The 22,247-nt window shown below is 44.8% G+C and overlaps 1 protein-coding gene across 10 annotated transcripts; it reads left to right on the top strand.

Moving 5' to 3' along the window:
• The first annotated feature begins 176 nt into the window (after nucleotides 1-176).
• LOC6733417 (F-actin-uncapping protein LRRC16A) lies at nucleotides 177-22,223 on the top strand. 10 transcript variants are annotated; one of them, XM_039292159.2, is made up of 22 exons: nucleotides 177-1,009; nucleotides 10,590-10,687; nucleotides 11,967-12,017; nucleotides 12,082-12,210; nucleotides 12,291-12,374; nucleotides 13,261-13,487; nucleotides 13,556-13,717; nucleotides 13,779-13,876; nucleotides 14,086-14,127; nucleotides 14,537-14,724; nucleotides 14,788-14,865; nucleotides 14,927-15,260; nucleotides 15,320-16,307; nucleotides 17,349-17,511; nucleotides 17,818-17,892; nucleotides 18,473-18,493; nucleotides 18,847-19,435; nucleotides 19,497-19,901; nucleotides 19,963-20,076; nucleotides 20,138-20,194; nucleotides 20,355-20,773; nucleotides 21,035-22,223. In XM_039292159.2, exons 1-22 carry the CDS (start codon nucleotides 973-975, stop codon nucleotides 21,125-21,127), a joined length of 4,452 nt encoding a protein of 1,483 aa, XP_039148093.1. In that variant the 5' UTR covers nucleotides 177-972; the 3' UTR covers nucleotides 21,128-22,223. The 10 variants fall into 10 exon arrangements, 9 of the variants coding, with proteins under 9 accessions (XP_039148093.1, XP_016026358.1, XP_016026354.1 ...); XM_039292157.2 differs by lacking the exon at nucleotides 177-1,009 and adding an exon at nucleotides 3,793-3,926; XM_016167319.3 differs by lacking the exon at nucleotides 14,086-14,127.
• Nucleotides 22,224-22,247: the final 24 nt, after the last annotated feature.

The following is a 22,247-nucleotide window of genomic DNA, read 5'->3' as shown; positions in this document are numbered from 1 at the left end:
TAATTTCCCACTCACTGTATGACAAAATGCGAATCACTAATGAAACCATAGTCGATTAATATGTTAAATATGAATTCTGGACATTTCACAAGCTAAAATTTAGCTACAAAATAGCAGAGCTCGCAGCATTGCTGTTAACTGCGAATGCCAAAAGCGGCTGCTGTAAACGCCAGCGAAGGCAGAATTATCGTCCTCACCCAGCTCTGGTCACACTGAGTCGAAACTGAAACTGAAACTGGCTGGATGTGCGGATCGTGTATTTAATAATTTGTTGGCCATTTTCGCAGACTAACTTAACTCGCCGGAATTAGTTAGTCATAAATTAAAGGCGCGCCGGTCCGAACGGTACTTCGCTCATACATTGCTATTTAGGCTGGCGAAAAGAAAAAACCAAAATGCCGAAGGCGAAGTGAAAAAAAAAGCGAATATACACAAATATGCTGGTCAACTCGGAGCAAAAGTGCTAAATTCACGAATAAAACAAGAGGATTTAAGCCCAAGTGCCGGAGGAAAAGCCAACTGCTGTCTGTGCGGCGGCGACTCAGTGAATTTTCCGTTTTCCGACCCCGCGACGAGGGTGGAAACGCGTGAAAAACCGAATCGAAAGTCCTGCGTGTGTGTGCAAATAATGTGAATAAGAATAAGAAAAGCCTGGAAAAACAAAGAGTTGGCCAATAAATAAATTAAGGCAGTCGAAACGAAAAGATGGGCAAACAGGCGCAATGTCCGATGCGCGGTTTTTAGTGCGGGAGCAGCTCAAGAATCCAGTTTCGGGCTGCAAGGCGTGTCAGGATTGAAATCGAACCACCACCAACACACCAACTCCAACAACAACAACAGTAGCAGCAGCAGCAACAACAGCGAAAACAGCCGCTTTGAGCCAATTTCGTTGGCCCTTTTTTCCTGGTCATTCCTGTTTGACTTCATTTTCACCCAACTTTCGCCGCAGAATTTCGCATATCGCAAGACAAAATGTCGACGCGCTCACAATTAACCAAGGACCTCAACGGTGAGTAATGCTCTCGCTCTCTCTCCCTCTCCCCTGGCTCCATGCTCTCTGCGCCAACCCACCGCCCACCCCCCACCTTCATCGTTCTTTGTTTTGGAAAACGCATGAACAAAAACAAATGCAGATGCATCCCCTCCGCATCGTCGACGTTTTGTTTTCGCTCTTCACTCTTCTGTTTGGGCCGCCGGCTTCCGTTTTCTTAGATGCGACACCCCCAACACACACACACACACCCGCAACAACACACGCTCACAAACACTGCGACATTGCCACCCACCAACCCCCCGGGGAAATCCCACCCACTCACAGTTTTCGAAGCACTGACTCGTTAACTTTGACACTCACATTTAAAAATATCACATGAGTTATTTGAAAAACCAAAAAGATAATTATTTAAAAACTAAATTAAATAAATAAATAATTCATTTTCTAAATTCATTTTTGGGGGCCCATGCAAGAAAGTTCGTAGGTAGATTCCGTGCTAGTTAATTGAGCTGAAAGTCAGAAAGTGTAAATCCCAACAGACCGCGAGCGATAAATAATTATGAAAATAAAGAAAAGCACTACCAATGTACATGTGTAATAAGTAATATACACATACGCATTCGATAAACAAAAGTAAGTCGGCGAGGCTTTTCACATAAATGACATTCGAAGCGCGATATATTGATATCAGTGAATGGACGAGCTCTGTAAATAAACAAACTCATTGTTCAATTGCAGCTAGTGAGCAACACGATGGCTCCACAAACAAGCCACATGGTTACCAATTAAAGCAAAAGTTCTGGTTCCTACGGAAATCGCTTAACGCTTGGCCGGCCCGTTGGCTTCTCCGCGGGCGTGAAAACCGATCTGACAAAAGCCGAATCACTCAGCGGCGGCATGCAGACCGGGTAATGCCCCATGACAGGTGTCTGCTCCAATCGCAGTCAGCCGTGAAGCACATCCACATTCACATCCACATTGGTTCCGAATTCCGAGGGAAATGCGGAAAGCGCTAGGTTCCACTTACTATGATTTGAACTGAATGTACGCAATCACTGATAACAGAAAGCAGAAGTCCATGCTTTTCATTTCGACCTTATTCGCCATAAACTTAAATTCACAGCAGGTCATTCACTTGGCTCCGATACCATAGCCTTTGTTTGTTTCTGAAAATGTTCTTGGCCCATTTCAAAATGTTTCCTTCAAGAGTTCGGAGTAAACCAGGCTCAAGGCGATCGCGTTCAAGCAGAAAATGCAAAATATTCTGTTCCAAAAACTTAAAGAATACAAGAGCTAATTAGTTGTTTTACTTAGTTAGTTAGTTAAAAACAAATAAGAAAATCAACCAACAAACGGACACAATGTACATCGTGTTTATAATCAAGTAGTGCACCTAAATGGTTAGCTTTCCTTGATTTCGTTGATTGCAACTATTCCAAATTGGACACAATTCCATCCTGCCGAGACCAAACCACTGTGCCGGTCCCTAGGAATTTGGCCCCAACTCGTCACCGGGCTGAGTAATTTAATGTGAGTGCATTGACGGCAGGCTTCCACCAGTCCAGTTCCTGCTCGGAGCATCGGGCTCCAGGTGTCCCGTTCGCGAGTCCTCTTTCCAGTTGTGGGCGTTGACACCTTCGCTGTTTGTTTGCTCACTGCCTGACTTGTTTGTGCCGCCTGTCTGCATGCCCCACCTGACATGGCCATCCATCTCCGGCTTGTTGTTCTATCCTATTTCCACGCCGGCACGGGGCTTGCTTCCCGTCTGCCAATTAACGAACTCTGATTAAGTGGGCGGGGTGTTGCGCCATCGTTTATAACATATTTGAATTTCCACGGCAGCTGCAGCGGCAGGGGAATCCGCCGGAATCTGGAGCACTCGCTCCAAATGGAGCATTGACAATTTTATTTATGATCTCTGCGCTGGCTGCCGCTGCTCCGGTTCCAGTTGCCTGTCCAAAATAAACTTGATTCCGCTCCAATGCACCCGCTGCACCCGAATCCGAATTGGGCATTATATAATGGGCGCGATCGGCTGTCTGATTTATGCAACTTGGTCCGGGTTCTGTTGTTGGGATCTCCCCGTCGCTTTCTTTATTTATTTAATTTAATTTTAATGTTTGGACACCTGTCGGCAGCAGTGGTTCTCATAAATAAGCCACCAAGATTGTGCTCCTCTCTCGTAAAGACGACAATCTGTGATACAAAATGATAAGAAAATGCAAAGAAAAAACCTTGCACAGTAAACACCACAGAGTTATTTAAATTGTAGTGCAATCAATTTGAATGGATATGTTTTTAATAAACATGCATTTGTTGTGTAACTGATGTGAGAGTATGTCAACTAAAAAGGAATAGTGTTGCTAAATATTACTAATATCAATGATTAATACGGACAAACGAACGGACATATACGGACATATATAAAGTCGAAAACGCTTTTTTAAACTTGTTCATAAACCCATAATCCATTTTACGTGTCTATGCTATAGTGTGAAACACTTTCTACGTTTACAGTGGTACTCCATCACCCTGTAAAGCTATCTAAAGTTTCCCCTCGGTTCGCTCAAATTCCCTCACTCTCCCGCAACTGATAAGTCTAAAATTGGCCGATAAGAGCGATCGTGGTTATCAGCGCTCAGTGCTGAAATCGCCGCGCTCGGTGCCTGGCCTGCCTTCGCAAAGTGGCTGCGCACTACCAAGGCTAATTGGCCCTGCAAATCCGCTAAGAACGCGCCGCCCGCCTTCCGACTTTTAGCCAGATATCATAGCCATTGGTGCAATTACCATTGTTCGTTCGTATTATTGAGCACCGTTAGTGCTGGAATGGGTGAAATGCGCACCATGGAGATGATGACTCACATCGACCAGTACCTGCGCCGCATCATCGAGCTGCAGATACGGGACGTGGTCAAGCAGAATCGCGACAAAGGTGAGCAATAGAAGATCACCTCGGATCGGTCGGTCGGGTGGAATGGGTGGTGCTGGTGCTGGTGCTATAGCTTCATTTGCTTACCGTGTGAGTCATTGGGCCATGCACATTCCACATATCAGCACTCCACTCCCCAACTATTCACTCGCAATCAGAGCTTCCATTCTAGCTATTCTGACTTTGTTTTCAACAAATTCATGTTGCAATTGCCTCAGAAATAAACCCTAAACTTAATGTATGCATAAGAATTCATTCTTTAGGACTCCAGAAATAGGGATCTATAAAAAAACAGATATTTACATATTGTTTGCAATCGTAGATGACAAATAAATGCTATGGAATGCAAGTTTAAACTAAATCTATCAAAATATGCATATCTTATGTTTTTTTTTAGTTTTTATGACTAATTTAGTCCCTTTCGAAACCCCGACATCGCTGCTCGCCGCCAATCGATCTCCAGTTCCCTCTGGTTTGGTTTTCGGTCAGGTGTGATTGCTCAGGCCATTTGGCACTTCATAAAGCTGGCACAACCCCCTTCTTCTGTGGCCCACGCCTCTGACCACCGCACCTTGCTCGACGGAAATTGACTTGTTGAAAGTTTATTGATGGCTGTTGTTCTTGTTGGTGTTATTGTTGTTTTGGTTCTGCCTGTTGCGGCGAACTCTATTTGTTTGTTTACGCATTTGTTTGGCCTGCCTTCAAAGGCTTATCTCGAGCGGTTCGACTGCATTTACTCATCCAGAAGACAATTCCCCAAGCGCTCACATTGTAAAGCCCCCGAGGCCGCCACCACAATCGTTGTTTTGCAATGCCACATACGAGTATGAACATAAATATATATACATATATACATATACATATACATATATGCAATAGGGCAAATAAACAAATGAAACGAGTGTGCTTAGTGAGAGACTTCCTCGTGATCCACTGGAATCGCAAATAAAAATAATTTATTGACTTGGAGGAGCGGTTGCCCATTGAATGGCAGGGTGGGTTGTTTGCAATAAAAATAATATTTCCATTGAATATTGAACCATCTTTAGTATTTATGAATAAATATGTAGAATTCCACTCCTTTGTTATTAACCAGTAATAGTGAACTATAAACAAAGGTTGACTCCTATTCAATCCACTATCAACCTTACGTAACCCTGAAGCATCCTTCCAATAACCTGAATTTAAAGTAGGAGGCCATCGGCTGAAAAATGGCAAAAGCGGTCTCAAATCGTTTGACCTTCCGCCCAAGTGGACGCAATAAAATTGATTGCCCCTCCGAGAAATGTGTGTGAGAAAATTCGCAGAGCAAAGTGCGAAATGCAAAGCTATTCAAATGCTTTGTATATATTAAATGGCAAACGCTCGATGGAGAAACAAAGGCACTCGATTGGGCCTGCCCCAATTTGCAGGTCTTGCAGAAGCCGATGGCAGCGCTGACCTCTGGATGACCTAGTTAAGGCGAGCATATCCAGTGGATATCAATACGCCGGTCGATAAATTATGCCAGCAATTAAGTGCTAGCCATTTGCCATCCAACTAAGTGGCAAATTGCTCGCAATTAGCGCGCATACTTAATCGCTGTATATATATGTATGTACATATAAGTACATGCAACCCTTTTTTTCCTCTCCAGCTTCTGTTTTTAGTTCCTGTGACCCATTAATGTTCTCCAAACGCCAACGTTTCACTCTCGCTTTTCGAGCCGAGCTGCTCCATTTTAGTGATACCTGTGTGCTCCACATATCCTCGCTGCTCATTAGTGGCGCATATACATTTCTCACCTGATTTGGAAACTAGTTTGGCCACATCTCGAAGAGCCACAAAAATGATAATAAAAAATAAGAAAGAACGCACGCGGCGCATTCACAAAAGCCGAAAAGCCGAAACACGCTCATGTGCTCCATTTTCCAAAAGACAAATGCGAATATCTCCCCTCTCTCTCGCCGCCCATACTCCCCTCTCTCTCTATCTATCTCTCCCTCTCTCTCGCCAGGTGTCTACCCCTCTCGCTCAGCATCTGTGGTGTTTGGCGAAATTGTGTCACCCAAGAAGTGACGTTAATGACGCCGCTCGCATCCCTGACCTGGCTCTTAGCCTCCTCACCATCGTCTTTTGGCCAGCTGCTGTTGGCCCACTTCTTTTTCGGGCAAAGCGACGGGGGAATGGTCTGCAAAGGGGTGAGAGAGAGAGAGAGGGAGAGAGACGTCGAGAGAGAGAGAGCTATCGAGTCGTAGGAGAACTTGCTGAACCTGTCGCTTTCTATTGCTCGAACGAAAATTTCGCACAATAAATTGCGTTTTGAGGTCAAGCGAATTAAACCCGCCACATGCCACGCCCACAATTGATCGCCGTCACTCGTTAACAACAATTAGATCGAAAACTGTGACTCACGCACAATAAATTGAGGCCCATTTATTTGTTTACTTTACTTTGCACAGGGGTCAATACATTTTGATTGCTGCACTTTCCGGGGAAGTGGCCTGAATTTCGGACTAAAAAGTTTGTAATTTGCATTTCTGTTATCGCTGAATAAATGCAGCCACTGCCCACCGTCTTTGCTGCCTTTCCACCTTTTTGTGATCGTCCGCTCCATTGTGCAAATATAATTAACATAACGTAAAGTAATCGCAACTCTTGAGCCAAGAAAACGAAAATAACCATCTTCGTTTAACTTTCTTTTGTGCCGGCAGAGACGCCAAACGAGGCAGAGGCCTTGCCATTGTTGCCTTTGGTTTCCTCTTCGAATGAAATGGCTTAAAAGCGTTTCCCGTTAGCTGGTCGCCTCTGTCGTTCTTTCGTTATTTCTGGCCATTACTGCAGACCAACTTAACAAACTCACATTTTCTGTAATTCGAGACTAATCAATTATTTTCCATTGAACGTTTTCTGACATTATTAGACTTCTAATTCAAGTAGCAAGTATGGAATCTATCTATCTGAAACCCAATAGCAAGCTGATGTTAATACAAATATTCCAAATATTATTAATATTTAATTTTCAATAAATATAACTTAGACATGTCCAAACCACTTAACTTATTCGGCTTTCAATAGCTGAAAAAATTCCATTTCTATGCGAGTTTGGTATAAGCCTAAGATACAGCATCTATATCTTATGATATCATGATACTAAGACAAGTTCTTCCTGAATATCCCGCTGTAGAGACGCCTTCCCCACTGTCATAAACCCCCCCATGAATCCACTGCCCCCCGGTCAATTGCTGTCAAACTGGGAAATGGCTCCCTGTCCACTTCGGTGCTCCTATTTATTTGTTTGCCGTCTAGTTTTGACAGCCTTTGTATTTGCACAGGCACAGGATGTGACGTCCATTAGAACCTGCAGCGTATGGAAAGCGCACACTTTGCCGCTCACAATGCGAGCTCTACAGATTGAAAACACGAACTGCAAACACGGTGTTAAACGAAAAGGCGCTGTGGACAGATGACACATGCACCTACACAGCCGCCCGCCCGCACTCGCGGCTACAGATACAGATACACAGATGCATTCACGGTCTCAGATACAGATACACATTGTATCTGACTGTGGAGTATTTTGAACTCGTGTAATCTCTGGCATTGTGCTGAGCTGTGCAGCTGCAAAAAGTGGAAAAAGTGGAAAATGCGCCGAATTGGGTCATACTCGTTGGCTTTTATGCCAGCTTAGATTGCCGTCGATGGCATCCCATGCCGCCTGCAGGTTTCCCAGTCGAGCATTAACTTTTTGACAAACTTTTGAGAATCAGTTCCTTGAACTCCTGAATACCATATATGTAGATACATATGTAGATGGACGAAAGTTAGTTAAGCATTAAGAAGGTTATTCAACCAATTAATTAATAATATTCCCAGCCAGAAATATTATTATAAGTATGTTAAAATGCGTTTTAAATAAACGCATCCCCAATGCAGTTTAATTACTCCGTTAAATCGTTAAGGTTGTAAATAAGGTTATAAAGATATATCAATAAAGACAATCGTGAAATACTTATGTTCCTATTCAACAAATGTATCAATTGAAATGAGTTTTCATTTGAAGATGCAATTAGCGTTCGGCAGGTTTGCCAACTGAGTAAAGTGACCACAAAAGCCAATTAAATTCCAATTTCCTTCAGTAGGAAATGGAGTCGCGACAGCAACGGACTTGACAATGTCCGGTGCAGACAGCTAATCATGGCCCAGAAGTTGCAATCCGATGCAGCACTCAAATGCAGACAAAATGTGACCCAGGCCAATGACAAATATCAAGCAAAGTGCCAAGTTCAGGTGTTTTTATATATATGTAGCTATAACAGGTAAACATCCACGACCTCGTTGGTCAATGTTGGCTTTTTAGCCATCCATAACGTTTGGATAACTGCTGACATGTCCACCAAAATTGTAGTTTTGAACAATGATTTCAGATTGCAGGGTATTTGAAAACAATTGCTGAATTGTGCATATCAACCGGAAATAGATAACATTTCTATGAGTTTCAAATATTCCCAGTATTATTGAGTCATTTCCCCGCATATTTTACCAATTTAATGTCGGGAACAACTATAAAATATACTTTTTAGAAGATCGAATCTTTCTATTTTTGTTAAAAGAAATGCAACCTTATCTATCTTTCTAATAGAAATGCCCAATGTAAATACTTTCTGGAGGAACCTTGAATTCATTGCTTCTTTATATCTGACTCTGACCTCATTTGTGTGTGGATTGTGGCTTTGTAGCAGGAGGAAAATTGGGATTGGGGGTTTATGCAGTGGACTTTGTAATCAGATAACAAAGCAAATACAGTTGACAACCAGCAGAAGAAGAGCATGGAAACTTCGGTAACTTCCGTTTCCTCCTATTCCACATGATATTGACACACTGGCAACCGAAGTTCATAGCCCACGAAAAGCCATCTCTGGTGGCGTTTTCTCTGCCCGAGTTCGTTCGCATTCGACGCGCTTGAGCTCCATAATTAAGAGTGGGGAATCAGTGAGCTGTTGGTTGATTATGCCCGCTTGATTTGTATCACACACTGGGTGTGCGTGTGTGTATCGTGCGTGCCGAGCCGTCTTAACAATCTATTTTGGCCATAACGCGCAATTGGCACTCATTATCGCTGGCACCCACATCCACTCCTCCTCGATTCCCGCTGTCTGCAGTGATGGGCCATAAAGACAAACTGTCACTTTGTTTATTTTGGCCCACTCTGGGTTTCCGCCGCTTGAGTGTGGTCAGGATCGAGGGAGCCCCGCAGCTCTGTTTATGGCCCACTTTATGCAAATCCATTGTAAAGCTAATGGCCATATTTCTCCGTCTATCTTTTCACCCTCCAAGCGATTTGGTAATTGCCCGAGAAATTCCAGATTCTGATTCATCTTGTCCCTTACAAACTTGTGTAGTTAGAAGAGAAATCTAAATATTATTTCAGTATATCTTGAAAGTAGTTCGTTTTGTGACTTGCTCTCTTGTTAATCCTTGATCCTTAAAATCCTGTCATATTATGCGATTGTATCAGTAATAGATACTTGTAGTCACTTTGTGGTAAACCAACTACAGACACCACATTGATATAATTACCTCCACAGAAAAGAACAATGTTGCCCTTGGGTGACATACCCTCTGCTAGGGTATAAGCATTTGCTCTTTGTTTGGGGAGCTTGGGAGTGCTGGGCGTGGCAGTTATGCATGAATTTTCGACATCTCAATCCCGTTTCCCCTTTGGCACATGGTTGTTATTTCTGGTGCTCCTGCTCCTTGCCCATTCCTGTACGGTAGCGTGCCCAGACGGGGAGTAGTCATAACTCCCGGCTTTGTGTCGGAGGTGCTTGGGAATCTGACATGCCTCTGGCATGACATAATATGCTCACCCCCAGTGGAGGCTTCCCCCGGCCCACCTCCTCCTCCTCCTTCTCCTCAGCTCCATACACTCGCATATCTCACTCTAAATAATTCGTCATCGCTGGCGTGTGTGCACAAAGAAAAGAGAGTACACTGTGTTGTTGGGTTATATGCTAAGTAGCTGTCACTGTGAATCGGGGAATGGGGGAATCAGGGAATCGGGTTGGAGGCTTTGGGAGGTCGGAGGAGGCTCCAAGGGTGTTATCGCCTGAAAATTGCTATAACTACGTGTTTCGTTTGAATACGTTTGAATCAATTCGTTTCACCGGCGGGCAGTGATATAATACTCGAGTTTGGCATGCACAACAAGGCCCCAAACTTTTGTACATATATAATAATGTCATTCATCCATACAGATATCTATATAATGTATGCAGTTGTGCACAGCGAGAAATGCAGCTAACATTTTGATTTGAATATAAATAAAATCGAAAAGGGGGGAAAGCACAATGGTATCTGTATCTGTTACTGCAGTTACAATGAAATTCATTATACCCGATGTATGAAATCTATTCTATAACATAAAAACATAGTCATTAGTAACATATAACATAGTATTTAATTACATTTAATGAGTAATGCCAGTTGAAATTGCTCTGTTTTTGAGCGGTTTTGTTATCGCAAGGCGCAGTTTTCGAGTGCGACTTGAGTCGGCCTCGGATGTGACTAATTCATCGGCGAACGAAACTGCCAGTGGGGCTTTTAATTGCATTTCCGTTTGGTCTCCAAGTGATCTTCGTTCTTACTGCGTTTCTCAAGCTCCTCCTCTCGATTATCTCTTTGCAGAAAGCGTCAAGTCCATTCTGGGTCGCCACACAAAGATACTGGTCAAGTATATGGTCAAATTGGAGACGAAAGGCGATAAGACGGAGAATCGTGTTCTGGTAAGTGAATGAAGCGCCTCCCTGGCTGCTAGCTGCTTAATTGGCCTGGCTTTCGGCCTGCTGCCAGGCCAGCTACTTCAGATCTCTTGGTCTGGTCTGGCCTCCAGATCTGATGACGGCCAGCAGACGCCGCCTGTCAGCGGCACAGATTCAAATTGCCGCATCTGCGGGCAGCCAGTGGTCCAATTTGTGCTAGCAAATTGCATCCCCCAGCCTAATTGCCTCAAATTCGAAGGAGGCTACCGTTTCGCCTGAAGTGCCATTAATGTAATGAATATCTGCAGATTTAGACCGCGAATTGCGCATAATTGTGTGTCAAATTGGACTTTCAAGAAGGGTTTTGAGCCAGTTAGATGCATGCTAACTATATTTAATCAGTTTCAGCGATATGAACAGAAGTATTTAGCTAGAGAATTAAAATGTAGCTTAAAAATAACGGAAATAACTATTGTGCATATCATTTACTCTAATCATTTCGTGAAATTCAAAGCTCTTATGCTAAAAATGAACGTGGCATAAAATTAAAGTGTTTGAAAGTATTTGTTTTCTGGAAACAGTCCCAATTTAGTGGTAAATGTTAAAAATGCAGCTTAAACTTCTTTGTATCTAGTAGATACATACTTAGCATAGTACTGTCTAACGGCTCACTTAGCTAAACCTCCTGAACATTCCGATGGTGGCAACCGATTTGTATCTGCCCGTAGGCATGTAACTGGCCCAGAAACGTAATTGATATTTTATAGCATACTTAGCGGCGCAGGGGCACGACTTCTCGTCCACCTGGGCATTCCCTGGGGGCCGGACTATGCTAATTTCATTCCTGGCCACTTGTACGGCCGCTTGAAGAGCGCACACAGCTGGAAAATTGATTTGTGCAAGCGGCTTACAAGGTGGCGGAGACAAAGTGTCCAATTACCAAAGTCGATGGGGCCGACTCTTAACCATTATCTCCGACTCCAGGAGCTCTGGTCCTGTGCATTTGAACATTTGAAGAGCTAAACGAATTACCCGACGCACTTTGATTTTCCATTAAAAGCAGCGAACTTTTCTCAATCAATTCTCGCTGGTAGACAAAGGCCGGCCAAATTGATTGAGTTTGGAGTCTCCGGTTGTCGTGATAATGGAGTTACACTCCACTGAATGCCTGAGGAATGGTCTCCATCTGCCCCATTCCCCTGCTTACTCCAGCCAGGCATGTTGGCACGCATGTCTGGTGTGTGTTTTCTTTGCCAATTACAACACTTTTCACCCATGTCTTGCACCTCCTTTCCTTTCGCAGGTTTTCACTCCCGTGAGGGTCTATTTGCTCAGTGCCAAAGTGCCCACCAAGGTGAGTCAGCCATCTGCAATGCCTCAATATCATAACTTAAACGCGTATTCATTTCTCCAAACAGATCGAATGCCATTTCCACTACCTGGACATTGTGGGCGTCGAGAGCAAGAAGTCCACCCACTTCTCCATTGTGACCAACGATCGGCCCTACTCGTTCGTTACCACCGGCGATGCGGGCAATTTCAGCTCGGTAAGGCACAACCACTGAGTGGTCATTATGCGCTCTGTTCTATATGTAATTATCTCCATTCGATGGTGCTCATTCCGCAGAACGCTGATGTCATTCTAACCGACCTGGCCTCGGCCATCAAGCAGATATTCCCAACAGTTCCTCTAAAGTACATCATCAGAAAGGTAAGCAATGGAAGTACTTAAGGATACTAGAGGTTTTAGTATGCTGAACTTCATTGGGTTGGGAACAGATCCCTCTGTTTACAGACAGTTATCAATAAAATTATTAACTTATGCAAAGATTCTTGTTGCACGTTGTATGTATCCATAAAAAGTGTACCCATCGCTTTAACGCACTGTGCGTTGACTCACGTCTGGCTTTAATTAATGTTTAATTAAATATTTAGCGAACAATTGTGTGTATCTGCCGAGGGCACATGTACACATGTACATATGTGGTATGTCACCCACTGTGTCAGCATGCCACCCCCGCCCATTGTCCAATTAGGCTGTAAGTGCATAAACGTCGTCATCTGCGCAAGATGAGGTTAATAATTCAATGCATTTGTAATGCTCCTGGCCCCAGTTTGTCGTAAATTATGCCCGGCATGTTTATGCAAATCGCCTGAGATTCGCCCACGAGGCACCCACGAACGAACGTGGTTCCATAGCCCGCCCAACCCATAGATGTTGCTGTCTAGCGACTTTTATCTAGCGATTCGTCTAGTAACAACAATTGGCTGGGATAATTGCCGCAGGGCACGCGACTTAGGCGTCATCGGGTTGACGCCTGGAAGTGTAGTCCCATCAAAACTCACATTCAACAAGAGTGTTAAATGCGAGATTAAGTTTAAGCAGTTGGCCAAGGGAGAGGGGGCACAGAGAGAAACAGTTTTCGAGGAGTTTAGCAGGCAGTCCGAAACTTTGCATTGTTCTTCAAGTTGGTCAACTTCAGCAACACAACAAAGGCGGACCCTTGAGACCTTTGAACGCCCTGCTAGAACTTTTTAAACCAAATTTTGCATCAGGTCAATGAACTGGTATTTTGCGCTCCTCCCCTCTCTTTTAGATTGATATACAGCCACCGGAGCGGGAGACCATATTCTCCGAGGAATTCAGACCCTCCGATCCCCGAAATGTGGGTCCCTGTGGTGGATTCAGTGCCCAGTACGCCTGCATGTGCGATTTCCACGGCGTTCCCTATCGCGAGGAGGTGGCTTGGGATGTGGACACCATCTATCTGTCGCACGACACGCGAGTCCTCAACTTGCGCGACTTTGACCACCTGGAGCCAAAGTGAGTTGTCGCACCAAATTGCTGCTGCTAGCTAATTGATGTCTAATTTCCTTGCTTTTTGATTTCAGAGACTTGATGGCCATCGTTTCGGCGCTGGAATACAACACGTTCTTTCGTGGCCTGAAGGCAGCCCACATGCGATTGTCCCACGAGACCCTGGAACGCATCCTGCACGTCCTTAAGCGTTCGATGTGGCTGGAAGAGCTGCACCTGGAGGCATTGGGCTTAAGGTACGGGATTGTCATAAGTCAGTGGGATAGCATTGATATAGCATTGTGTAATTTGTTGCAGATGGGATTTCCTGAACAAGTTATCGATATCTGTGATAACGAATAGCAATCCCGCCATTCGCACCATCGATCTGAGCCACAATATAATTGAGGATAAAGGTGCGTACTCGAATTCCGGGATGCCAATCAACTGCCCTGCCCCCGGCGACAATGGTGCCCCCAAACTGACATCGAATTGTAATCGAGACCCGCCTCGTGTAATCCAATTAATCCAATTCTTGTCTACCTCTCTGCTATCGTTTCTCTTCCCCGCCGTTTCCATGTTTTGTCGTTTGTCGGTTTGCCATTTTGATTTGCGATTTGTGTAGGAGCAAGTTCATTGTGCGCCCTATTTGGAAAGATTGTACAAGGTTTGCAGCCACCAATAGACACCATAGCACCACAGCCATCTATTTAAAAACTTAGACATTGTATTGTTGTTGTGTTACTGCTATATTGCTCTTACCATTCTTGTTGTTTTCCCTAAGTTTGCTAATTATTTTGGCGACATGTGTGGCCATTGTTGAGCCACCCAATTGATTCTTGAGACCATTTCTCCCATTGTTATTGACGATTGCCACACAGGTTTTCCCAGAACAACTCTTCATTCTGGTCTGTAAGCCTCCTGCTCCAAATTTATCTATTAGACAAACAAATCTGTAATTATTTCAATTGGCAAAGAAACATCATGCTTTTTTCATTCATCCTACAGTCGTTGTTCGTGTGTTGGTCAGCATTTTGCTCTTTAACTAATAGTATGTCGTTTTTTCCGTGGATTAGGTGCCATTCATTTGGCTGGGCCCATAGCCAAGGTATCCAAGGGCCTATGCAAACTGGCCTTGGCCCACTGTGGACTAACTTCGAAGGGCGTCAACCAGATGTCGCATTCGCTGACGCTCAATCAAAGTATTTCCAACTCGCTCACGTATCTAGACCTAAGTGGTAATAGTCTCAAAGATGATATAACCGTAAGTAGTCCATGGGAAAGCGAAACATTCCTAGATGTCAGTAAAATATTTCATTTTTTGCAGAATTTGCACAATTTCCTGGCTCAACCCAATGTGCTGGAGCACTTGGATCTCGCCTCGACTGACATCACGCTGGAAAATGTAATCATTTCCATTTCCATAGAATTCCCAGTACTCATTTTTGGTCCTATATGCTTTGCAGTTGTTTGGAGCTCTGTTGCGCGGCTGCGCCACGCATTTGGCCCACCTGAACGTGTCGCACAACTCGTTCAGCACGAAGAAGGGCAAGGAGATACCGCCCTCATTCAAGCAGTTCTTCACCAGCACGTTCAGCTTAAAGCACCTCAACATTGCCGGCTGCAAACTTCCCATGGAGGCATTGAAGAACCTGCTGCTTGGCCTGGCCTGCAACGAGTCTACAGCCGGACTTTATCTGGATCTCAGCAGTAACACGCTGGGCGCCCAAGGTGCCCATGTGCTTGAATCCTGCATCCATGGCGTGCGAGTTCTGCAAAGCCTAGACATCAGCGATAACAGTAAGCGCAAACGAGGATAACCATTGAGTTCAAAATCTAATTTCTTGATTCTTCCGCAGATCTTGATGCTGAGCTAGCGCCCGTGCTGACAGCCATTTCGAAGAATCCCTCGATTCGGACGCTTCACCTGACCCGCAGTCTAACGGGCATGAAGCCGAAGCACATTCCGCCCGTTATGGACGCCCTGGTGAACCTCATCCAGAAGGACGACTTCCCGCTGGTCGAGCTGGTACTGTCGGAGAACAAACTGAAGCACGACCTGCACGACTTCATCAACGCGCTGGGCAGCAACCAAAGCCTTCAGAAGCTGGACATCAGTGGAAACTTCATGGGGGATGTGGGCGCCCGACTCCTGGCCAAAGCTCTGCAGATCAACAACCGGCTGCGTACCATATATATGGACAAAAACGGAGTGACGTTGCAGGGCTATGCGGATATCGTTTACGCGTTAGAGCACAACCACAGCATGCGCACCATTCCCTTTCCCGTTTTCGATATTGCTCCGCATCTGAAGAGCCACCCGGATAAGACGGATGCGGTGATGCGTAAGATGCAGGAGCTGCTGCAGCGCAACTGCAATGGATTGAAGCGGGCCACCGGACAAGGATTCCGGCTGCAGCACGGCTTCATGCTCTCCTCCACGCACCAGCTGGTGGATAAGTTGGTGGCCGAGACGCAGGACACCATTTCGCTGGCCAAGGGAGGCAGTGAATCCGCCTCGGCGGTGCAGCGCCTGATTACCGACGCCGAAAACTGCAAGCAACTGATGCCAAAGCTGCAAGAGGCCGTTCGCAACGACAGTCATCCCATCGAAATGAAGCTGACCCGAGTGGCCAGTGAACTGAGCTACACGATTAAGAGTTATCTGGAGGAGACCCTGGAGACGATGATGCGCACTGGCATCGAGCAGTGTCCCAAAACGCTGGGCAACCAGATCGTAGTTCAGGATCTTCGAAAGGCTCTCGCCGAGCGTTTGGTGGTGCCCGAGGAATTCCTGCAGATCTGTCTGCTCAACAACGCCGGCAGCGAGATTATGAACAAAGTTGGGTGAGTTTCGACCAACTTAATTAACAAATTTAAGAGAGTAAACTAAAGAGCAAAATAGTTGGGAGAAAGGTGTTTTTATTTATATAAGAGTGACAACAATTCAAGCCAACAAACTACTCGTACATATACAAAAAGTAAGAGGTGAGATAGGAGAGAAATCGAGTTATTGACTAATTCAATGCGAATGTTGATTAGAAAAATGCAAAAACAAATTATATACGTACACATAGGGTTAGCGGAGATAAAGAACATAAGATTATTAATATTTTATAGCTAAACCGGGATAACGAGATATGCGGAATACGTGACATTAAATAGAAGTATTATTTTTCGACTGAAGAATTGAATAAGAGTATAGAGATACACAAATAAATATGTAAGTATTATGAGTAATAGTCTTGGTAACGTGAACATGCTAATTCGCAATAGAATTCGCACATCGCCTAAAATGAGAAGCAGCAAAAACGCAAAAAACCAACAGATGACTCTATTTTTTTTCGCATTCTCCACTTCCTAAACCAGCTCCATGTGGAACGCTCTGCGCGCTCTTTTCGCTCCAACGAAAGTTGGAAAATGTCTGTTTGTTTACGTATTCCCATATACACATGGGTGGGAGGGAGAGCTACCGCTTAGATAAGATTAAAAACAACAGACCCCGAAAACCAGAAACAGCTGAATGCATTTCCACTGTGGTCGGGATCTCGGAGCCAACCGCTTCTGTTGCGGGTTTCGCCAAAAGTCCATAGGTTTATCTGTGCTTATTGAATCGGAGCAGCGCTCATCCCTTCAGTTAGCTTCCAGCTGTTGGGAAAAAGTGTCGCGAAGAAATGGGTCTCATGCGCACTTTGTGCTGCTGCTTCGGTGCAGGGCAGAGCAGTCAGTCTTCCGGCGCAAGTCCAGCCTATAAGGAGTGTCCGGACGAGGAGCCTTTGGAGGAGTTGGTCACAGATCCAGAAAGAGGGGATCGCTTTCCTAAAAAGTAGATTGCCGAAAGCCTTCTCTATTGATAACTAATTTTGTTCATTTCCCCTCTGCCCACAGTGAGATCGAACAATCCCTGGCCGCCGCCATCTCAGATCGGGCTACGGATGAGGTGCTGGATGCCCTGACCCGCTACCGCCGTGGCATGGGCATTGCGGAGTCGCCATCGGTGCTGCTGGACGAACCGCAGACGCCGGACATCGTGCGCAGTCGCTCCAGTCATGTAAGTGCTACATTCGATACGACCTGCGAGCAAACCTATCGAGTGGGTGGGTGGCTCTTATCAGCCCCAGCTAGTGGGAAATGTGATGTCATGGCCCTAAGCCCCTCGGCTGGTTTCACTTTCGCTTCGACCCACAAAAAAGTGAGGCAGTTGGTATTTTGATCGTCGGTGCTGCTGCTTTGGCTCTGCTTATCAGCGCATTCGATTACAAATATTTCAGCCACTTTGAGGAGTTGCCGAATCGAAGAACTATTTAGAGTGGACCTACACTCAGACTAACGAATATACGGTGTGCTTCTGTTGCAGGATGCGGATGGTTTGATCATACGACCGGGTGGACGAGGCTCGATATTGCCCAAACTGGGCTTGGAATCGCCCACTGTAAGTGTTGAAAATCTGTCGCTACCCAAGTGGATGCAATAGGCGCCTCCGAAATCAGCCAAATAAAACGAATTAGTCCATAACCACATCATATATTAAAGAGTATATGCGAACAGTAGAGTGCCAAGACCTATAAGAAGAGATACACCATTCGTATACACCCCACCATTATCCAAACACACGCTACCACATACATACAAACATACATACATATATGCTTAGTACATTCATGTGTAAAACTGAACACTTATTCCATACCCAAGTAGCTGGATGTAGTCGACACATGCAAACCGAAAGAACTCCACTTCCCAACATACTATACATACATCGAATCTCATTAATAAATTGCTTAAATGTGTACACCAAATGCTCATGCTCATTATTTTTCTCGTGTCTTCCTGTCCTGATCTGATCATCATCATCACCATCACTGTCAACCAAAACCGAAAACGAAAACAAACCAAAATCAATTGTACAAAATCGCAAATACTCGTACTCGTTCTCTAAACATACTATAATTAAACCTTGTCTCCAACTCATTTACATAATTGCATTTCAAAATCCAAACAAACACAAAAAGAAATTGGAATATCTCAACCTTGTAAGTAGTTTTTGTCTTGTTCTTAAGTCTATCTATCAATCTACAAATCTTCCCAAAGGCAGTGTTTTTTCAAAACGTAAAGAATCCGAATTTCTTCTGGCTTCTTAGGTAGTTTTGGTCACTGTTTTTGGGGAAGAATTCCCTTTTATTATCCCAATCCTCTGTAGACTGCTCGTTTCTGTAGACTATCTATTGTATCTCTTTAATCGTTTTGAGTTGTAGTCCTTGTAGAGTCCCTCAAAAAACCCTAAAACAATCTTCATGATTTCACACACTCAATGAAGCATAAGCATCTCATTATGTACAAACATCCACACCAGACACATCTTAATCCTGTTCCTAATTTACCACAGGCCACACCGCATCTGCCCACCAAGCGACGCAGTCTGGCAAAGAAGGTGCGTCCCCAGTCCGTGGTGGAGAATCTCAGCCTGGGCCACTTCCCTGACCTCCTGGAGTCACCCTCCTCGCACCGCTCCAACTCCCAGTTGTCTGCCCGTGCAGCTGCAGGTGCCGCCGCCTTGGTGGGAGCCGCCAATATGACCGACAGCATCGCTGTGGACGACGGAGGAGTGGATGAGTGTTGCGACTCCATCACCGAGCTGCCCAGCGCCTCGTTCCAGCTCCAGCATCTGGTCAAAGGTCGCCCAAAGCGGGCCAAAACGCGTGCACCCACTCGGCCGTTGGTCACCACCGAGTGTGCCGGGGGCAGCAGGGAAATTGGCGAAGGTTTGGAACACTTCTTCCGGCCCGGTTCTGTTACGCCCACTACCCTGACTCCCCTAGTTTCTCCTACGTCGGAGGAATGCAGCTCCTTGTCGTTTGTGGACAGTCCCACGATGAGCCGCGATGGGAATGGACACATGACCTCCGAGGAGACCACTCCCATTCTGGAGGAACGCCGACCAATTAAATTGGAGCGCCAGTCGCCATTGCTCAAAAGTAAGGAAACAATTTCCTTTCGATATGAGAAGCAGCTCTAAATTTTCCATTTCTTTTAAAGGTGCGTCATGGGCCACCCGCTCCCGGTCCACGGACAATCTAGAGAAGTATTCGCCACTGGTGGGTCGTAAGTCCCCGCTGGTCAAGATGCGAACAGAAGGAGGTCCCGGCTCGGGATCTGCCGGCGGCGCTGAGGAGACGTCCATGCCCAGTTCTAATCTGCTTAAGGCAACCGCCAGAGAGGACAAAACGCGTTCGCCCAGCAGCGATTCGATCAAAAGCCATGCCGCAGGCGAGGGTAGTGTGATTGTGAAGACTGGCAACGGCATCCTGCGAACACCCATAGTTCTGCAGAAGCCGCGTCCGTGGTCAGTTGTGGGAAGCGAGCCAAAGGCAGGAGGGGATCTTATTACAGGCAATGGGAATGCCGACTCCAGCAAGACCACGCCGGACAAACTAGAAGAAGGTGGGTGAAGAAATTAGAAGGGAGTGCGGATTAGGAAGTTAATTTTTCTCTTTCTGCTCAGATGACGTCGAGGTAGTGACATTTGGAAATACCTGCAGTGGCTCAATTGTTGGCATCACGCCGGGCATAGCTTTATCCACCAGTGGCGGTGGAAGCATTGTGGGCATTACACCAGGTAGGTCATATCAAAATGTTTGCATAAATGTACATATATCAAAGAATGATATTTCTTTCAGGAGGTGCCCTCGAAAAGAAGTCTGTGCGAGAACTAGCAGCGGGTCTCAACAGAATGGGTAAGTTGTTCACTATGCATGCGCACGAGTAGTAGCTTGAAAATGCCTGCCTAGCACTTAGCACTTAGTAGAAGTGATGCAACCTCTTTTGACCTCCTTTGTTTTGTATCTTATTTATTTTCATATTTTGATTTGTTGTACTCGTTCGTAACCCGTAAAGAACTCCCCCTAAAGCCGCCCGTTATGCCAAGAACCCTGCTGAACGCGACGAGTGCGCGCACGAGCACGTCCTCCACAGGCTCAGGCTCAGGCTCCACCTCCAATAGTGTATCAGTCAGCTCATCCACGACCGCCAACACTTCGATGACAGTATTAAACCAGAGCCAGACCCGATCACGGATCGTGAGCTCGACCAGCAGCACTGGCAGCACCGAGACCATCACAGAGCGCAGCACCACCAGCACTAGCAGCAGCTCATCCAGCAGCCACGAGAAGCAGCATGCCAAGGCCTGTGCCAATTTAATCAGCAACGAAATCCTCAGTATGCGCAACGGACAGTTGGGCGCCAAGTCTGGAAGCTGCGCTGAAAGTGGTGGTGTGAAGCGGATCGCCGGCAAGGAGATCTCCACGCTTTTCGAGGTTTGATCTCCGAGGCCGGAGCTGCAATGCGATAACTTGTATTCATCACCGATCAAAATTGGGTGGCTACTTCGCTTCGTTGATTTCGGTGCTCATCCTGTGCGTCTAACATTCGCATTTGTTGCATAGTGTGTAGTCCTTAAGTTGTGTCGTTTTAGCCAGTATGCCGCATTTTGCCTGTAATTCCATCTAGTTTGTTTGCCTGTTTAGCTCATATTTAATCGAGCCGTCTAATGGAATAACTCTTCCGCTTCCCCACAGGAGACATTAGTTGAAGAACTGCAGCAGAGCATGGCGACCAGACGCGGTTTTAGAGACTCGGCCTACACCAAGGAGGATGTCGTTGATTTATAAGTGTTCTAGTTATATGCTCAACATTCCCTCACGTCGACCCCTAGTCCTTCACCCAACCTGCCACAGTTTCACGTGATAGATAGTAGGGTTGATGATAACGTTAAGTGATGATGATGAGGAGGAGATGAGATGAGATGAGATGGTGGGGACAGAAGGATAGATGGAAACAAGGTTGCAACTTATCGTACTGAACCATTAATTTATGTGCAATGCCGCGTGTGTGTTGTTTTTATTTGGCAATTTAGAATGAACGTGATTTATTTATTGATACAAACCCTGATACTTTTATCCAAATTAACCTTTGCATATTTTTAAAAATGTTTTGTGTACTATATTTTATATTTTTATGTATTTAAATGAGTTAAGTGCCAATTATATACAGAATTAATCTACAAATATTTTTAGCGTGTGCTATACAACAATTTCAATGAAACTAACGAAAATAACGCAATGAATATGATACACTATACATATTATGTAATTCGATTGCGTGTATAAGAACTATTTTAAACCTAAAAAAATCTAAATGAAATATAATATTTTTTATAACTGCTTCCAAATACAAACTTTATGGTTTATTATTTCCCCTTTTCTGTTTACCTCGCCTATACACATACTTATAGTATTTGAGCGACAATCCGTTTTCAAATTATGAGGCGCGTTATGCCGCCAGAAACAAATGCATTTATTTAGAAACAAAGCGGAGACCGACGATCTTATTGATTATTTTCTAAAGAGTTAACAATTTACGATAAGAAACTAGGCGAAAACGAAAACGATATAAAATTACTAAGCCATTTAACGACAGAAAACCGTAATCTATAGAAAACTAATTCCCCTTATCGCAAAACGATCAACTTCAATTTTGAAGATCTAGTAGTTTGCACCAACGACACAGGAAATGTTCAGAGAAGCGTTTAAACTTTAAACCAGTCCACCACCGACCACACACTTCGAGTTTTGAGTGTATCCCGTTCTCATTCAACTTCAAATCCCCGAAACGAAATAAGAAAAACTTAACGTGTTCATTAAAGTTAAGCAATTAAAACATCATTGTAATCTATTGAAATTCAAATTAAACGGAAACGATATTGGACAGTAGTGTTATTTATTTATTTTT

Source organism: Drosophila simulans, chromosome 2R, assembly GCF_016746395.2.
Source record: "Drosophila simulans strain w501 chromosome 2R, Prin_Dsim_3.1, whole genome shotgun sequence".
NCBI classification, from domain to species: domain Eukaryota; kingdom Metazoa; phylum Arthropoda; class Insecta; order Diptera; family Drosophilidae; genus Drosophila; species Drosophila simulans.
Note: the sequence above shows the minus strand (reverse complement) of the source record. Positions and strands in the feature narration are given on the sequence as shown.

What these genes read in the sequence shown, in the direction of transcription:
- LOC6733417 (XM_039292157.2), top strand. Translation starts at nt 3,821, where the DNA reads ATGGGTGAAATGCGCACCATGGAGATGATGACTCACATCGACCAGTAC. An exon ending in ATGCGGGCAATTTCAGCTCG is followed by an intron (nt 12,211 to 12,290) that starts GTAAGGCACAAC and finishes CTCATTCCGCAG; the next exon opens with AACGCTGATGTCATTCTAAC. An exon ending in TTTGACCACCTGGAGCCAAA is followed by an intron (nt 13,488 to 13,555) that starts GTGAGTTGTCGC and finishes TTTTGATTTCAG; the next exon opens with AGACTTGATGGCCATCGTTT.